This window comes from Leucoraja erinacea, chromosome 1 (genome assembly GCF_028641065.1).
Source record: "Leucoraja erinacea ecotype New England chromosome 1, Leri_hhj_1, whole genome shotgun sequence".
In the NCBI taxonomy this organism is placed as follows: domain Eukaryota; kingdom Metazoa; phylum Chordata; class Chondrichthyes; order Rajiformes; family Rajidae; genus Leucoraja; species Leucoraja erinaceus.
In genome coordinates, this window is record NC_073377.1 from 13,551,103 (window position 1) to 13,568,369 (window position 17,267).

At 42.8% G+C, this 17,267-nt stretch overlaps 1 protein-coding gene across 2 annotated transcripts in view; it reads right to left on the minus strand.

The window, feature by feature from the left end:
• Positions 1–17,267, minus strand: part of ccdc142 (coiled-coil domain containing 142) — a 363,715-nt gene that overhangs the window by 39,140 nt on the left and 307,308 nt on the right. The window contains exon 7 of one of the 2 annotated variants that reach the window (XM_055652501.1): positions 13,164–13,328. The exons of the other annotated variant lie outside the window; for it this stretch is intronic. Within the exon in view, the coding sequence (XP_055508476.1) occupies positions 13,164–13,328 (165 nt within the window). The remainder of the gene's footprint in view (positions 1–13,163; positions 13,329–17,267) is intronic. 2 annotated transcript variants of the gene reach the window in all.

Consider the following 17,267-nt stretch of genomic DNA (forward strand, 5'->3'; position numbering starts at 1 on the left):
TTGCTCCTTTCTTGAAAAGTGGGATAACATTAACTATTCTCCAATCCACCGGAACTGATCCTGAATCTATTGATCATTGGAAAATGATCACCAATGCATCCACTATTTCTAGAGCCACCTCCCTGAGGGCCCTGGGTTGCAGATCATCAGGCCCAGGGGATTTATCATCCTTCAGTCCCCATTAGCCTACCCAATACTATTTTTTGCCTAATGAAAATTTATTTTCGTTCCTCAACCCCCTTAGATCCTCTGTCCTCCAGTACTTCTGGGAGATTGTTTGTGTCTTCTTTCGTGAAGACAGATCCGAAGTACCTGTTCAACTCTTCTGCCATTTCCTTGTTCCCCATAATAATTTCACCCGTGTCTGCCTTCAAGGGACCCACATTTGCCTTTGCTACTCTTTTTCCCCGAACATATCTAAAGAAGCTTTTACTGTCCTTCTTCATATTCCTGGCCAGCTTCCCCTCGTACTTCATCTTTTCAGCCCCTATTGCCCGTTTTGTTTCCTTTTGTTGTCCTATGAAAATGTCCCCATCCTCTGGCTTCCGGCTACTCTTTGCTGTGTTATAGCTAGCTGTGACTCCTTTCTTATCTGCAGGAAAACAGCTTCCGCAAAACAGTATACCCTTCAGGAATTCTTAAGAGTTCAAGTTAAAATTCAGTTGGCTTCAGAAAACATTCTGGAAATTTGATCAACTTTACAAATACACTTATGTTCTAATGGATTCTGAATCTCAGCCTTGGGGCTAATTACACATTGAGCTGTGTCACAGCTGATTTAACAGAGAAGTTTTAGGCTTTGACAGTTTATGCAAATTAAATCTGTTCATTCTACGGGTTTAACTACAGATGGTGGTGAGAAGGAAGGGGATGCTGGTAGTAATAAACTTCAGGGAATCAATGCCATTCTCAGCCATTGCTGTCACCACCTGAAATGTTACATCTTGGTCAGCAAGGACACATTGGTCGATGTGAATGAGTTGGGCCAAAGAGCCTGTTTCTTTGCTGTATGACTCTAAGACACTGTTATTTCTTCCATAGATGATGTAGGACCTGCTGAGTATTTAGAGTCACAGAGCGATACAGCATGGAACAGGCCATTAAGTCCAGAATGCCCATTCTGACCAAGATGCCCATTCCACACTGGTCCCATCTGCCCTCATTTGGTCCATATCCCTCTAAATCCTTCCTATTCATGCACCTGTCCAAATATCTTTTAGATGTTATTATAGTACATGCCTCACCTACCTCCTATGGCAGCTTGTTCCATGCCCACCACCTTCTGTGTGCAACATTGCCCCTCAGGTTCTGATTAAGTCTTTCCCCTCTCACTTTAAGCCTATGTCCTCTGGGTCGTCATTCCCGTACTCTGGATTAAAGACTGTACATTCACCCTATCTATTCCTATGATCTTCCACACCTCTAGATCACCCTCAGTATTCTGTCCTCCAAGGCATAAAGTCCTAGTCTGTCCAACCTCTCTATACCTGAACACCTTAAACCTTGGCACCAACCTTATAAATCTTCTCTGCACTCTTTCCAATTTAATGACATCCTTCCTTTTGCAGTGCGACCAAAAATGAACACGATACTCCATATGTAGCCTCACTATTGCCTTGTATGACTGTAACATATCTTCCCAACTTTATCAACACTTTTGCCACCTCCAACGGGATCCCACTACTGGCCACATCTTCCCATCTTCCCCTTGCTGCTTTCCACAGAGACTGCAACTCCCTGGTCACCTCATCCCTTCCCACCCAAACCATCCTCTCCCCAGGTGCTTTCCCCAGCAACATATGAGATGCAACATCTGTCTCTTTACCTACCGCCTCGACTCCATCCAAGGCCCCCTATAGTCTTTTCAGGTGAGGCAGAGGTTCACTTGCAACTCCTCCAACCCATCTACTGTATCTGCTGTTCCAGGTGTACATCGACGAGACCAAGCGCAGGCTCACCGATCGTTTCACTGAACACATCCGCTCAGTCCGCCTTGACCTACCTGGTTCGGGCAGGAACAGGGAAATAAGATATCTGAATGTGTGGCTGGGGGGCAGGTGCAGGGAGCAAGGATTTAGCTTTATAGACCACTGGGGTCTCTTCTGGGGTAGAGGTGACCTGTACAAAAGGGACGGGTTACACCTTAACTGGAGGGGGGGCAACGTTCTGGCAGGCAGGTTTGCTAGAGCTACACGTGTGGGTTTAAAGTAAATAATGGGGGGGGAGGGATTGACAAACTGGGAGTATAAAGATGGAGTTAAAGGGGAAGCGAGTACAGGAAAAGAAACAAAAGACTCCCGAATTAATGGGAAGAAAAGTTCGAGAAGGGATAAGAGAATAAGGTCAGGGCCAATAGTGACCGGTGTGAGAGGAGAGGTGAATACCGAAGTCAAAGTGTTGTATATGAATGCGCGAAGAATAAGAAATAAAATGGACGAGCTTCAGGCTCAGTTAGAAATTGGCAAGTATGATGTTGTGAGCATTACAGAGACATGGCAGCAAGAGGGCCAGTGCTGGTAATTGAATATTCAAGGGTATACGTCAATAGACAATAGACAATAGACAATGGGTGCAGGAGTAGGCCATTTGGCCCTTCGAGCCAGCACTGCCATTCAATGTGATTATGGCTGATCATCCCCAATCAATACCCCGTTCCTGCCTTCTGCCCATATCCCCTGACTCCGCTATTTTAAGAGCCCTATCTAGCTCTCTCTTGAAAGTATCCAGAGAACCGGCCTCCAATGCCCTCCGAGGCAGAGAATTCCACAGACTCACAACTCTCTATGTGGAAAAGTGCTTCCTCATCTCCTTTCCAAATGACTTACCCCTTATTCTTAAACTGTGGCCCCCTGGTTCTGGACTCCCCCAACATCGGGAACATGTTTCCTGCCTCTAGCGTGTCCAAACCTTTAACAATCTAATATTTCAATGAGATACCCTCTCATCCTTCTAAACTCCAGAGTGTACAATCCCAGCTGCTCCATTCTCTCAGCATATGACAGTCCCACCATCATGGGAATTAACCTTTCGATAGGAATTAACCATTCCTATCGAAAAAACAGACAGGTGGGCAGAGGGGGTGGGTAGCTCTATTGGTGAGGAATGAAATTCAGTGAAGGGGTGAAATTGAAACAGGAGATGTGGAGTCAGTATGAATAGAACTAAAACATTGTAATTGTAAAAAGACCCTAATGGGACATCTACAGGCCCCCAAACAGTAGTCTGGATACCGGGTGCAAGTGAATCAAGAGTTAAAATTGGCATGTCGTAAAGGTAATGGGAGATATCAACATGCAGGTAGACATGCAGGGAAAATCAGGTTGGTACTGGACCTCAAGAAAGGGAGTTTGTGGAGTGCCTCGGTGATGGATTTTTAGAGCAGTTTGTACTGAGCCTACCAGTAAGAAGGCAATTCTGGATTTAGTGTTGTGTAATGAACCGGATTTGATAAGGGAGCATGAGGTAAAGGAGCCCTTAGGAGGTAGTTACCATAGTATGATACATTTTAAGCTACAATTTGAGAGGGAGTAGGATAAATCAGTATTATAGTTGAGCAAAGGGAACTTTGGAGCCATGAGGGAGGAGCTGGCCAAAGTTGACTGGAAAGATACCCTAGCAGGGATGACAGTGGAGCAACAATGGCAGGTGTTTCTGGGAACAATACAGAAGGTGCAGGATCAGTTCATTCCAAAGAGGAAGGAAGATTCCAAGGGGAGTAAAGGGCGAGATTGTGGCTGACAAGGGAAGTCAGGGACAGTATTAATATAAAGCAGAAGCAGAATAACATAGCAAAGATGAGGGGGAAGCCAGAGGTTTGGGCAACTTTAAAAGAGCAACAGAAGATAAATAAAAAGGCAACACGGGGAGAAAAGATGAGGTATGAAGGTAAACTTGCCAAGAATATAAAGGAGGATAATAAAAGCTTCTTTAGGTATATGAAGAGGAAAACATTAGTTGAGACCAAAGTTGGACCCTTGAAGACTGAAAAGGGTGAAATTATTTATGGGGAACTGGCAAGGAACTGGCAGATGAGTTGAACAGGTACTTTGGATCCGTCTTCACTAAGGAGGACACTAACAATCTCCCTGGTGTACTAATGGCCAGAGGATCTGGGGTGATGGAGGAACTGAAGGAAATTCCATTAGACAGGAAATGGTGTTGGGTAGACTGATAGGACTGAAGGCAGATAAATCCCCAGGGCCTGATGGTCTGCATTCCAGGGTACTTATGGAAGTGGCTCCAGAAAGTGTAGGCACATTGGTGATTGTTTTCCAATGTTCTTTTGATTCAGGATCAGTACCTGTGGAATGGAGGGTAGCTAGTGTTATCCCACTTTTTAAGAAAGGTGGGAGAGAGAAAAGGGAATTATTGACCAGTTAGCCTGACATCTGTGGTGGGGAAGATGCTGGAGTCAATTATAATAGCGGCACATTTGGATAGCAGTAGCAGGATCGGTCCGAGTCAGCATGGATTTACGTAGGGGAAATAATGCTTGACCGATCTGGAATTTTTTGAGGATGTAACTACGAAAATGGACAAGGGAGAGCCAGTAGATGTACTGTACCTGGACTTTCAGAAAGCATTTGATAAGGTCCCACACAGGAGATTGGTGGGTAAAATTAGAGCACATGGTATTGGGGGTAGGGTGCTGACAATAGACAATAGATGCAGGAGTAGGCCATTCGGCCCTTCGAGCCAGCACGCCATTAAATGTGATCATGGCTGATCATCCCCAATCAGTGCCCCGTTCCTGCCTTATCCCCATATCCCCTGACTCCGCTATTTTTAAGAGCCCTATCTAGCTCTCTCTTGAACCCGCCTCCACCGCCCTCTGAGGCATAGAATTCCACAGACTAACCACTCTCTGTGAGAAAAAATGTTTCCACATCCCCGTTCTAAATGGCTTATTCCTTATTCTTAAACTGTCTTCCCTGGTTCTGGACTCCCCCAACATCGGGAACATGTTTCCTGCCTCTAGCATGTCCAAACCCTTAACAATCTTATATGTTTCAATGAGATTTCCTCTCATCCTTCTAAACTCCAGAGTGTACAAGTCCAGCTGCTCCGTTCTCTCAGCATATGACAGCCCCGCCATCCCGGGATTTAACCTTGTAAACCTACGCTGCACTCCCTCAATAGCAAGAATGTCCTTCCTTAAATTAGGGGACCAAAACTGTACACAATACTCCAGGTGTGGTCTCACTAGGGCTCTGTACAACTGCAGAAGGACCTCTTTGCTCCTATATTCAATTCCTTGTGTTATAAAGACCAGCATGCCATTCGCTTTCTTCACTGCTTGCTGTACCTGCATGCTTACTTTCATAGACTGATGTACAAGCACCCACAGATCCCGTTGTACCTCCCCTTTTCCCAATTTGACGCCATTTAGATAGTAATCTGCCTTCCTGTTTTTGCTACCAAAGTGGATAACCTCACATTTATCTGCATTAAACTTCATCTGTAATGCATCTACCCACTCCCCCAACCTGTCCAAGTCACCTTGCATTCTCACAGCATCCTCCTCACAGTTCACACTCCACCCAGCTTTGTGTCATTTGCAAATTTGCTAATGTTACTTTGAATTCCTTCACCCAAATCATTGATGTGTATTGTAAATAGCTGCGGTCCCAGCACCGAGCCTTGCGGTACCCCACTAGTCACTGCCTGCCATTCTGAAAGGGACACGTTAATCCCTACACTTTGTTTCCTGTCTGCCAACCACTTTTCTATCCATGTCAGCACTCCACCCCCAATATCATGTGCCCTAATTTTGCCCATTAATCTCATATGTGGGACCTTATCAAATGCATTCTGAAAGTCCAGGTACACTACATCCACTGGCTCTCCCTTGTCCATTTTCCTAGTTACATCTTCAAAACATTCCAGAAGATTAGTCAAGCATGATTTCCCCTTCGTAAATCCATGCTGACTCAGGCCGATCCTGTTACTGCTATCCAAATGTTCGGCTATTTCATCTAATATAATTGACTCCAGCATCTTCCCCACCACCGATGTCAGGCTAACTGGTCTATAATTCCCTGTTTTCTCTCTCCCGCCTTTCTTAAAAAGTGGGATAAGATTAGCTACCCTCCAATCCACAGGAACTGATCCTGAGTCTATAGATCCAACTTTGATCTTAACTAATTTTTTCCTCTTCATATACCTAAAGAAGCTTTTACTATCCTGCTTTATATTCTTGGCTAGCGTACCTTCGTACTTCATCTTTTCTCCCCGTATTGTCTTTTTGGTTATCTTCTGTAGTTCTTTAAACATTACCCAATCCTCTTGCTTCCCGCTCATCTTTGCTACGTTGTCAGCCATGGTCGTCCCTTTCTCCCTGTGGATTCTTTCTTCCTCCTAGGAATCAACTGATCCTGCACCTTCTTTATTATTCCTAGAAACACCTGCCATTTTTGTTCCATTATCATCCCTGCTAGTGTATCTTTCCAGTCAACTTTGGCCAGCTCCTCCCCATGGACCCATAGTCCCCTTTATTCATCTGCAACATTGACACCTCCGATCTACCCTTCTCCCTCTCCAATTGTAGATTAAACCTGATCATGTTATGGTCACTGCCTCCTAATGGCTTATTAACTTCGAGGCCCTTTATCCGGTTCATAACACTCCCTGGTTGATATGGATAGAAAATTGGTTGGCAGACAGGAAACAAAGAGTAGGGATTAACGGGTCCCTTTCAGAATGGCAGGCAGTGACTTGTGGGGTACCGCAAGGTTCGGTGGTGGGACCGCAGCTATATACAATATATATATTAACAATTTAGATGAAGGGATTCAAAGTAACATTAGCAAATTTGCAGAGGACATAAAGATGGGTGGCAGTGTGAACTGTGAAGAGGATGCAGGGTGCCTTGGACAGTTTGGGGGAGTGAGCAGATGCAGTTCAATGTGGATAAATGTGAGGTTATCCACTTTGGTAGCAAAAACAGGAAGGCAGATTATCTAATGGAGTCAAATTGGGAAAAGGGAAAGTACAATGGGATCTGGGGGTCCTTGTTCATCAGTCAATAAAAGTAAGCATGCGGGTACAGTAGGTAGTGAAGAAAGCAAATGGCATGTTGGCCGTCAAAACAAGAGGAGTTGAGTATAGGAGCAAAGAGGTCCTTCTGCAGTTGGACAGGGCCCTAGTGAGACCACACCTGGAGTATTGTGTGCAGTTTTGGTCTCCCAATTTGAGGAAGGACATTCTTGCTATTAAGGGAGTGCAGCGTGTGTTCACCAGGTTAATTCCCAGGATGGCGGGAGTGTCATATGTTTATAGAATGGAGCGGCTGGGCTGGTATAATCTGGAATTTTGAAGGATGAGACGGGATCTCATTGAAACATATAAGATTATTAATGGTCTGGACAAGCTAGAGGCAGGAATCGTGTTCCCCATGTTGGGGGCCACAGTTTAAGAATAAGGGGTAAGCTATTTAGAACAGAGATGAGGAAAACCTTTTCCAACAGAGAGTTGTGTGTCTATGGAATTCTCTGTCTCAGAGGGCAGTGGAGGCTGGTTCTCTAGATGCTTTCAAGAGAGAGCCAGACAGAGCTCTTAAAGATAGCGGAGTCAAGGGATTTTGGGAGAAGGCAGGAACGGGATACTGATTGTGGATGATCAGCCATGATCACATTGAATGCTTTAAGGGCCGAATGGCCTACTCCTGCACCTATTGTCTGATCTCCCCGTGGCTCAGCACTTTAACTCCCACTCCCATTCCCAATCTGACCTTTCTGTCCTGGGCCTCCTCCATTGGCAGAGTGAGGTCCAGCACAAATTGGAGGAACAGCACCTCATATTTCACTTGGGTAGTATGAACATTGATTTCTCCAACTTCAACTAGCCCTTGCTTTCCCTCTCTCTCCATCCCCTCCCCCTTCCAAGCCCCCACCAGTCTTACTGTCTTCGACTACATTATATCTCTGTCCCACCCACTCCCCTGACATCTGTCTGAAGAAGGGTCTCGACCAGAAACGTTGCCCATTCCTTCTCTCCAGATGCTGCCTGTCCCGCTGAGTTACTCCAGCATTTTGTGCCTACTTTCGATTTAAACCAGCATCTGTAGTTTTTTCCTATACATCCCAACCTACTCAATACCCTGACTGATGTATGCACTACTGTGGATGTACTGAAAGCTTTCTTGACCACCCATTTACCTGTAATGCCACTTTCAGGGAACCATGTACCTGCATCTCTAGATCCCTCTGATCTACATTTCCCAGAGCCCTGTGAAGGTCCTGCCTTTGGTTTAATTTTCCAAAACGCAACACCTTGCACTTATCTGTATTAAATTCCATTAGCCATTCCTCAGCACACTTGCTCATCTGATCAAGATTTCTGATAACCATCTTTGATATGTACGATACCACCGACTTTAGTGTCATCTACAAATGTATTTGTCATGCCTTCGACATTCTTATCCAATCGTTGATATAAAGCACAAACAGCAATGGGGACCAGCGCTGATCCCTGAGGCACATCACTAGTCACAGGCCTCCAATCTGAAAATTAACTCCCACCTCTGGTTTCCTTCATGAAGCCAATCATCTCTCCGGTCGGCCAGCTGTCTCGGGATCTCAGACGATCTAAATTTCCAGAACAGCATGCCATGTGGATCCATATCAAATGCTCTGCTGAAGTCCATTTAGTCAACATCTCTGGCTTTTGTAGTGTAAGGGTTAAATTGACAATTTCAGCTAAAATGTGAAATGGAGTTATCAACTTAATTAGCAGCCATACAGTCCACGGTCTACAGAAACAAGTTCATCTCCTCGCACCTGCGATCAGTGCATGGGAAATATTGTGTTGGCGAACAAAACACAGCAATGTTTGAGTCGATGTTCCCAAACAATGTCTAGGTGAGCTGAGCAAAACAACAGCAATAGTTGGGTAGACCACCCCTCGCCCCCTGCCTCTAGTAGCGCAGAAACGTTGCAGATAAGGGGGGCTTATGATTGGATCAGGGAGGGGGCAGTGGCGCTGTCTGCTCTGATAAGAAATGCCATAAAGATTAGTGTTGGGCGCACTTTTCGAGGAGAGAACCTTAGCCTTGAACCCTGTCGCAAACGGTGCCAGGTGATCTTAAACATAACATCCAGCGGCGTGCTCTGCTGTGTACTTGGGGTTTGCAAGTGCCTTCGGGTATATCAAGTCAAGTCAAGTCAAGTTTATTTGTCACATACACATACGAGATGTGCAGTGAAATGAAAGTGGCAATGCTCGTGGACTTTTGTGCAAAAGACAAACAACCAAACAAATTATAAACACAATCATAACACACATAGTGTATGTGCCTTATTTAGTAGTGTAATAAATTACTGAGTGAATCAAAACTGTTATCTGAATCCAGTGAGTTATCGAACACAACAGCTTTGCCCTCAACCACCTTTTTGATTACATCTTAAAGAAACTTGGATCCATAAGACACAATCGCCCATGGACACAAAACCAGGTTGATTATTCCTCATTAGCAAATACTTATATATCTTTTCTCTCAGAATCCTCTCCAGTCAACTTGCCTGGACAACAGATGTTCGGCTCACTGGTCTATACAATAGACAATAAACGATAGGTGCAGGAGGAGGCCATTCGGCCCCTCGAGCCAGCATCGGCATTCAATGTGATCATGGCTGATCATCCACAATCAGTACCCCGTTCCTGCCTTCTCCCCATATCCTCTGACGCCCCTATCCATAAGAGCTCTATCTAACTCTCTCTTGATAATTCCAGGCTTTTCCTTGCCATTCCCAGGTTTTTCATTACACATTTCAAACGTTCATTTTTCATGATGTTGATGGGCAACAAGTAGATAACCGCCAAATGCTCATGATTTATTTATTAATTTTTAATTGATTATTCAATTTCTTAAATTGTCATTCTGTGTGCACCACTATATACAATTATACTGGGCTCAATTAACGAAGCATGGTTCATTGAAGAACTGTCCAGGTTAATTAAGATTTTTAAGATTATCTCATTTGGAAAGGTACTGACGTTGCAGTTTAAAATTGAGCAAAAAAATTTGGTTCCACAATGCTCACAGTTCAGAATTTATATTCATTTTTAGCATTATTTTTTCCAATTGAATCATAATGTTATTAAAAAATAAACCTCACTAAAGCTGTCTACATTATTGTTTCTTTCCTGATTATTAGCTTTGTTTAATTCCTATTCTATTCATATAAACTAATTTAAATCAGGTTATTAATATACTTTAAACTGAATCTGAAAATTCAAACGTTTTATTTCTCCAGATGAAGATTTACTTTTACTTGCGGTAAATTACTATAACAATGTAGGGTGGTAAAGAAAGCTTTTGGTGTGCTGGCCTTTATAAATTAGAGCATTGAGTATAGAAGCTGGGATGTAATGTTAAAATTGTACAAGGCATTGGTGAGACCAAATCTGGAGGATGGTGTACAATTTTGGTCGCCCAGTTATAGGAAGGATGTCAACAAAATGAGAGAGTACAGAGGAGATTTACTAGAATGTTGCCTGGGTTTCAACAACTAAGTTACAGAGATAGGTTGAATAAGTTAGGTCTTTATTCTCTGGAGCGCCGAAGGTTCAGGGGGGACCTGATAGAGGTCTTTAAAATGATGAGAGGGATAGACAGAGTTGATTAGCTTTTCCCTTTGAGAATAGGGAAGATTCAAACAAGAGGACATGACTTCAGAATTAAGGGACAGAAGTTTAGGGGTAACATGAGGGGGAACTTACGCAGAGAGTGGTAGCGGTGTGGAATGAGCTTCCAGTGGAAGTGGTGGAGGCAGGTTCATTGGTATCATTTAAAAATAAATTGGATAGGCATATGGATGAGAAGGGAATGGAGGGTTATGGTACGAGTGCAGGCAGGTGGGACTAAGGGGAAAAAAATTTGTTCGGCATGGACTTGTAGGGCCGAGATGGCCTGTTTCCGTGCTGTAATTGTTATATGGTTATATATGGTTAACAATGAAAACATATTTATAGAGCAGGTCCACTAGGAAAATATTGTTTTTAAATGTGTAGGTCATATCTTTCAGGCCAAGGCACCATTCATAGGCCAGATGAAAGCAACCTTCCACCATCACCCGCTGCTTCCTTCCATGAAGCCAAATTTCTATCCATTCAGCTATCTCACCTTGGATTCCATGCACTCTGACCTTACAGAGCAGCTTACCCTATGTAACCTTGTCGAATGCCTTGTTGAAATCCACATACACAATTTTTACAGCTCTCCCATCATCAACCTATTTGGTCACATCTTCAAAAAACTCATCAGATTCATGAGACGTACAAAACCATGCTGACTATACCCAATCAGCCTTTGTCCATCTAACACACCTATATCCTATCCCTCTAAATATTCAGTAGCTTTCTGACCACAGATGTTAGGGTCATTGGTCTGTAGTTCCCAGGCTTTTCCCTGCAGTCCTTCATGAATAGAGACACAACATGTGCTATCCTCCAGTCTTCGGGCACCTTACCAGTATTTAATGATAACTCATAAATCTCAGCCAGGGCATCTGCAATTTCCTCTCTAGCTTCTCACAATGTCCTCTGATATTTCTGATCGCACTCTGGAGATTTGTCTACCTTCATACGTGACATGACCTTCAGCACCTCTTCAACCTTAATACTGACTGCACTCAAGACACTTCCATTTACTACCCCATGTGACTGTACACTAATATTTTTCTCTTTGCACTATCAGCGGCACTTGTATATAGCGAGGTCAATATGGAGAATACAAATATGCTAAGGTAGTTTGAGATCGAGAAGGAGATGGCGCTGAGGCTCTTGAAGAACATTAAGGCAGATAGGTTTAGTTTATTTAAGTTTAGTTCATTGTTACGTGTACCGAGGTACAATGAAAAGCTTTTGTTGCGTGTCAACGATTGAGCCATTCACAGTGGACGGGTTACATGATAAAGAGAATAACGTGAATGATGTTTATTGCAAGATAAAGCCAGTAAAGTCTGATTAAAGATAGTCCGAGCATCTCCAATGAGGTAGATAGTAGTTCAGGACTGCTCTCCAGTTGTGGTAGGATGGTTAAGTCACCTGATAACAGCTGGGAAGAAACTGTCCCTGAATCTGGAGGTGTACGTTTTCACACTTCTATACGTTTTGCCCTTTGGTTTGTGTGATGGTCTGGGTGGGCTGTGTCCACAATTATCTGCAATTTTCTTCGATCTTGGATGGAGCTGTTCCCAAACCATGCTGTGATGCATCTCAATGATGAGAGTTGTTGGGGACATGCCAAACTTCCTAAACCTTCTAAAGTAGTAGAGGCGTTGGTGTACTTTCTTGGCTGTTGCTTCAATATGGATGGTGCAAAATAAGTTGTTGATGATATGTACTCCAAGGAATTTGAAGCTTTCCAACAATTTGTGTATTAGGAACTGCGACATCAGTAATCAGCTAAATTAACTAAATTATTGTGGGGAAAAAAATCCAGAACAGCAGGAGTTGAAACTTGATCTTATTGGAATAATTGTTGTCTGAAAGATACGACCTACAATGCGGGTGACGGGAAATGTTAGATACAGTATTCCCTCAATATTGCACAGAAGTTTCAGGCCTAATAATGCACAAAAGTACCAGCAAGGCATGGAACCACAACCTTTTGATTTGAAACAAGAATCTGGTGTTGAACAAATCTGGATGATCATTGAGTGGCGGTGCTGGCTCGAAGGGCTGAATAGCCTACTCCTGCACCTATTGTCTACTGTCTAAAGTGTGACACAAATGTAAGATGGATGGGAGGAAGATACTCAATTAGTACTGTTAATAAATGGAATTTATCAGAAATTATTTTTATATAAGGGGAAAAGATTAAGAATAAAACTGCTAACATGCAATATCCATTTTCTTGATTGATTCTTTGAGACAAAAAGAATAGTAAATTTTAATCTTGGCCTGGTGCATGACATGTCAGCATGAATTTGCTCATCTGATTATCATTCTATTGATTTCAAACAAAATTAGACAGGGTTCACAATTATGACAAATTAAAACAATTGCAGGGAGCAATAACCTGAACAATTGGCTGTCGGCTTCAATACTAAAAAATATATACATATTTGAAATTGCTTTTCAGACCACAACATTTATATATCATGAATTTCTTTCACACAAAACAGACTAAGAATTTTGTGATTCAATACTGATTTGCTGACCTTGATTTTGGCCTTGTTCCTTATTCAGCCATGTTAGCATTGTACAGAGGGGGTGTAAGAGTGCAAGGAACAGCCCAGCTGTCCTGCTTCTTGATGCATCTCCCTTTGTGTCAGAATCAGGAAAACATTTATCCTTCAGCATTGATCCCAAGGTACTGCAGAATACTGGAACAAATATAGCAAGATACAAATTATACAAATCTTAAGATTTACCTCTAAATTTTTATTTTAGTTATCAAATGATATATCTTGAAAAACTCCTTCAGATTGGTTAAAATGACCAACAAGGATACTAAGAGTCATGAAGTCTTACAGTGTGGAAGCAGGCCCATCGGCCCAACTTCCAGTCCTACCCTCCTTCATTTGACCCATATCCCTCTAAACCTGTCCTGTTCATATACCTGTCTAAATGTTTCTTAAACGTTGCGATAGTAAAAGCTGGTGCTATAATGGGCAAAAAGACATTCTGAATTAAAACAAGAACAATATCCTTGCATCTGTGTCATGTTTTGAACTAAAAAAAAAATCAAAGATGCCTCACCAAATCATAATCAGACAATTATGGATGCTGGTCCACAGAACATTGATGAAGAAGCATAGGGAGGAACTGTAGATGCTGGTTTACACTGAAGACAAACTGGATGCAGAAGTATTGATTTGAAATTTGAAAGGCATCTTGAAAACAAACTTGCAGCGATTTAAAGTTTTTTGTTCGAATAGTGCCCGAGGATTGGCGTACTGCGCATGTTGTTCCATTGTTTAAAAAGGGTTTCCAAGAGTAAACCTAGCAATTATAGACCTGTTAATTTGACTTCAGTGGTGGGCAAATTAATGGAAAAGATACTTAGAGATAATATATATAAGCATCTGGATAAACAGGGTCTGATTAGGAACAGTCAACATGGATTTGTGCCTGGAAGGTCATGTTTGACTAAACTTCTTGAATTTTTTGAAGAGGTTACTAGGGAAATTGATGAGGGTAAAGCAGTGGATGTTGTCTATATGGACTTTAGTAAGGCCTTTGACAAGGTTCCTCATGGAAGGTTGGTTAAGAAAGTTCAATTGTTGGGTATAAATGCAGGAGTAGCAAGATGGATTCAACAGTGGCTGAATGGGAGACGCCAGAGAGTAATGGTGGATGGCTGTTTGTCAGGTTGGAGGCAGGTGACTAGTGGGGTGCCTCAGGGATCTGTGTTGGGTCCACTGTTGTTTGTCATGTACATCAATGATCTGGATGAAGGTGTGGTAAATTGGATTAGTAAGTATGCAGATGATACCAAGATAGGGGGTGTTGTGGATAATGAAGTAGATTTCCAAAGTCTACAGAGAGATTTAAGCCATTTGGAAGAATGGGCTGAAAGATGGCAGATGGAGTTTAATGCTGATAAGTGTGAGGCGCTACATCTTGGCAGGACAAATCAAAATAGGACGTACATGGTAAATGGTAGCAAATTGAGGAATGCAGTTGAACAGAGGGATCTGGGTATAACCGTGCATAGTTCCCTTAAGGTGGAATCTCATGTAGATAGGGTGGTAAAGAAAGCTTTTGGTATGCTAGCCTTTATAAATCAAAGCATTGAGTATAGAAGTTGGGATGTAATGTTAAAATTGTACATGGCATTGGTGAGACCAATTCTGGAGTATGGTGTACAATTTTGGTCGCCCAATTATAGGAAGGATGTCAACAAAATAGAGAGAGTACAGAGGAGATTTACTAGAATGTTGCCTGGGTTTCAGCAACTAAGTTACAGAGAAAGGTTGAATAAGTTAGATCTTTATTCTCTGGACCGCAGAAGGTTAAGGGGGGACTTGATAGAGGTCTTTAAAATGATGAGAGGGATAGACAGAGTTGACGTGGACAAGCTTTTCCCATTGAGAGTAGGGAAGATTCACACAAGAGGACATGACTTCAGAATTAAGGGACAGACGTTTAGGGGTAACATGAGGGGGAACTTCTTTACTCAGAGAGTGGTAGCTGTGTGGAATGAGCTTCCAGTGGAACTGGTGGAGGCAGGTTCGATTTTATAATTTAAAAATAAATTGGATAGGTATATGGATGGGAAAGGAATGGAGGGTTATGGTCTGAGTGCAGGTAGATGGGACTAGGTGAAAATAATTGTTCGGCACGGACTTGTATGGCCGAGATGGCCTGTTTCCGTGCTGTAATTGTTATATGGTTCAAAAACATACATCTATCAAAACTGCTACAAGGAAATGAAGATGTACACAAATTTTATTTTAAGAGAGTGAATATGTACCAATATCTGGAAACATTCACAACCAATATTCCTCATGCCAATGAAGGTAACTTTGATAAACAAAATGTGAATATCACATGCATTACATCCTTGCTGTTATATTCTAGACCCCTCAAAATGAACGCTAGCATTATATTTGCCTTCCTTACCGCCGACTCAACCTGTAAATTAACCTTTTGGGAATCCTGCACCTGCCCTCCCAAGTCCATTTGCATCTCCAATTTCTGAATCCTCTACCCATTTAGAAAGTTGTCTATGCCTTTATTCCTTCTACCAAAGTGCACAACCATACACTTTGCTGTGCCATATTCTATTCACCACTTCTTTGCCCACTCTCCCAACCTGCAGAACTCTCTACTTCCTCAACACTACTTGCCCTTTCCACAATCTTTGTAGAACCTGCCAACTTGGCAACAAAGTCACAATTGCATCATCCAGATCATTAACATATAACATGGAAAGTAGCAGACCCAACACCAACCCCTGCAGAACCATGATCACATTGAATGGCAGTGCTGGATCAAAAGGCCGAATGGCCTACTCCTGCACCTATTGTCGATTGTCTATAACACCAGTAGTCACTGGCAGCAAACCAGAAAAGACACCCTTTACTCTTATTCTTTGCCTGTGATGGCACAATGATGCAGTGGTAGCGTTGCTTCTTTACAGCGGCAGAGATCTGGGTCAATCCTGACTATGCAATGACTGTACAGAATTGTACGTTCTCCCTGTGACCGTGTTGGTTTTCTCCAGGATCATAGCAAATGGATTTGAGTATAAGAGCAGGGAGGTTCTATTGCAGTTGTACAGGGTCTTGGTGAGACCACACCTGGAGTATTGCATACAGTTTTGGTCTCCTAATCTGAGGAAAGACATTCTTGCCATAGAGGGAGTACAGAGAAGGTTCACCAGACTGATTCCTGGGATGTCAGAACTTTCATATGAAGAAAGACTGGATAGACTCGGCTTGTACTCGCTAGAATTTAGAGGATTGAGGAGGGATCTTATAGAAACTTACAAAATTCTTAAGGGGTTGGACAGGCTAGATGCAGGAAGATTGTTCCCGATTTTCACAGAGAGTGGTGAATCTCTGGAATTCTCTGCCACAGAAGGTAGTCGAGGCCAGTTCATTGGCTATATTTAAGAGGGAGTTAGATGTGGCCCCTGTGGCTAAAGGGATCAGGGGGTATAGAGAGAAGGCAGGTACAGGATACTGAGCTGGATGATCAGCCATGATCATATTGAACGGCGGTGCAGGCTTGAAGGGCTGAATGGCCTACTCCTGCACCTAATTTCTATGTTTTTATGTTTCTATGATGTTGGGGAAGTCCAGAACAAGGGTCACAGTTTAAGGATAAGGGGGAAGTCTTTTAGGACCGAGATGAGAAAAACATTTTCACACAGAGTGGTGAATCTGTGGAATTCTCTGCCACAGAAGGTAGTTAAGGCCAGTTCATTGGCTATATTTAAGAGGGAGTTAGATGTGGCCCTTGTGGCTAAAGGGATCAGGGGGTATGGAGAGAAGGCAGGTACAGGATACTGAGTTGGATGATCAGCCATGGTCATATTGAATGGCGGTGCAGGCTCGAAGGGCCGAATGGCCTACTCCTGCACCTATTTTCTATGTTTCTATGTCCAATTTCCTCCCACATTCCAAAGAGATATAGGTTTGTAAGATAATTGGCTGAAGTAAAATTGTAAATTGTCCTTAGTGTGTAGGATATTGCTAGTGTACGGGATGATAGATGGTTGGAGCAGACTCAGTTGGCCGAAGGGCCAGTTTCCGCGCTGTATCTCTATAATTAAAGTCTAAACCTTCAGCCAGTGAGCCAATCTTCTTATACCA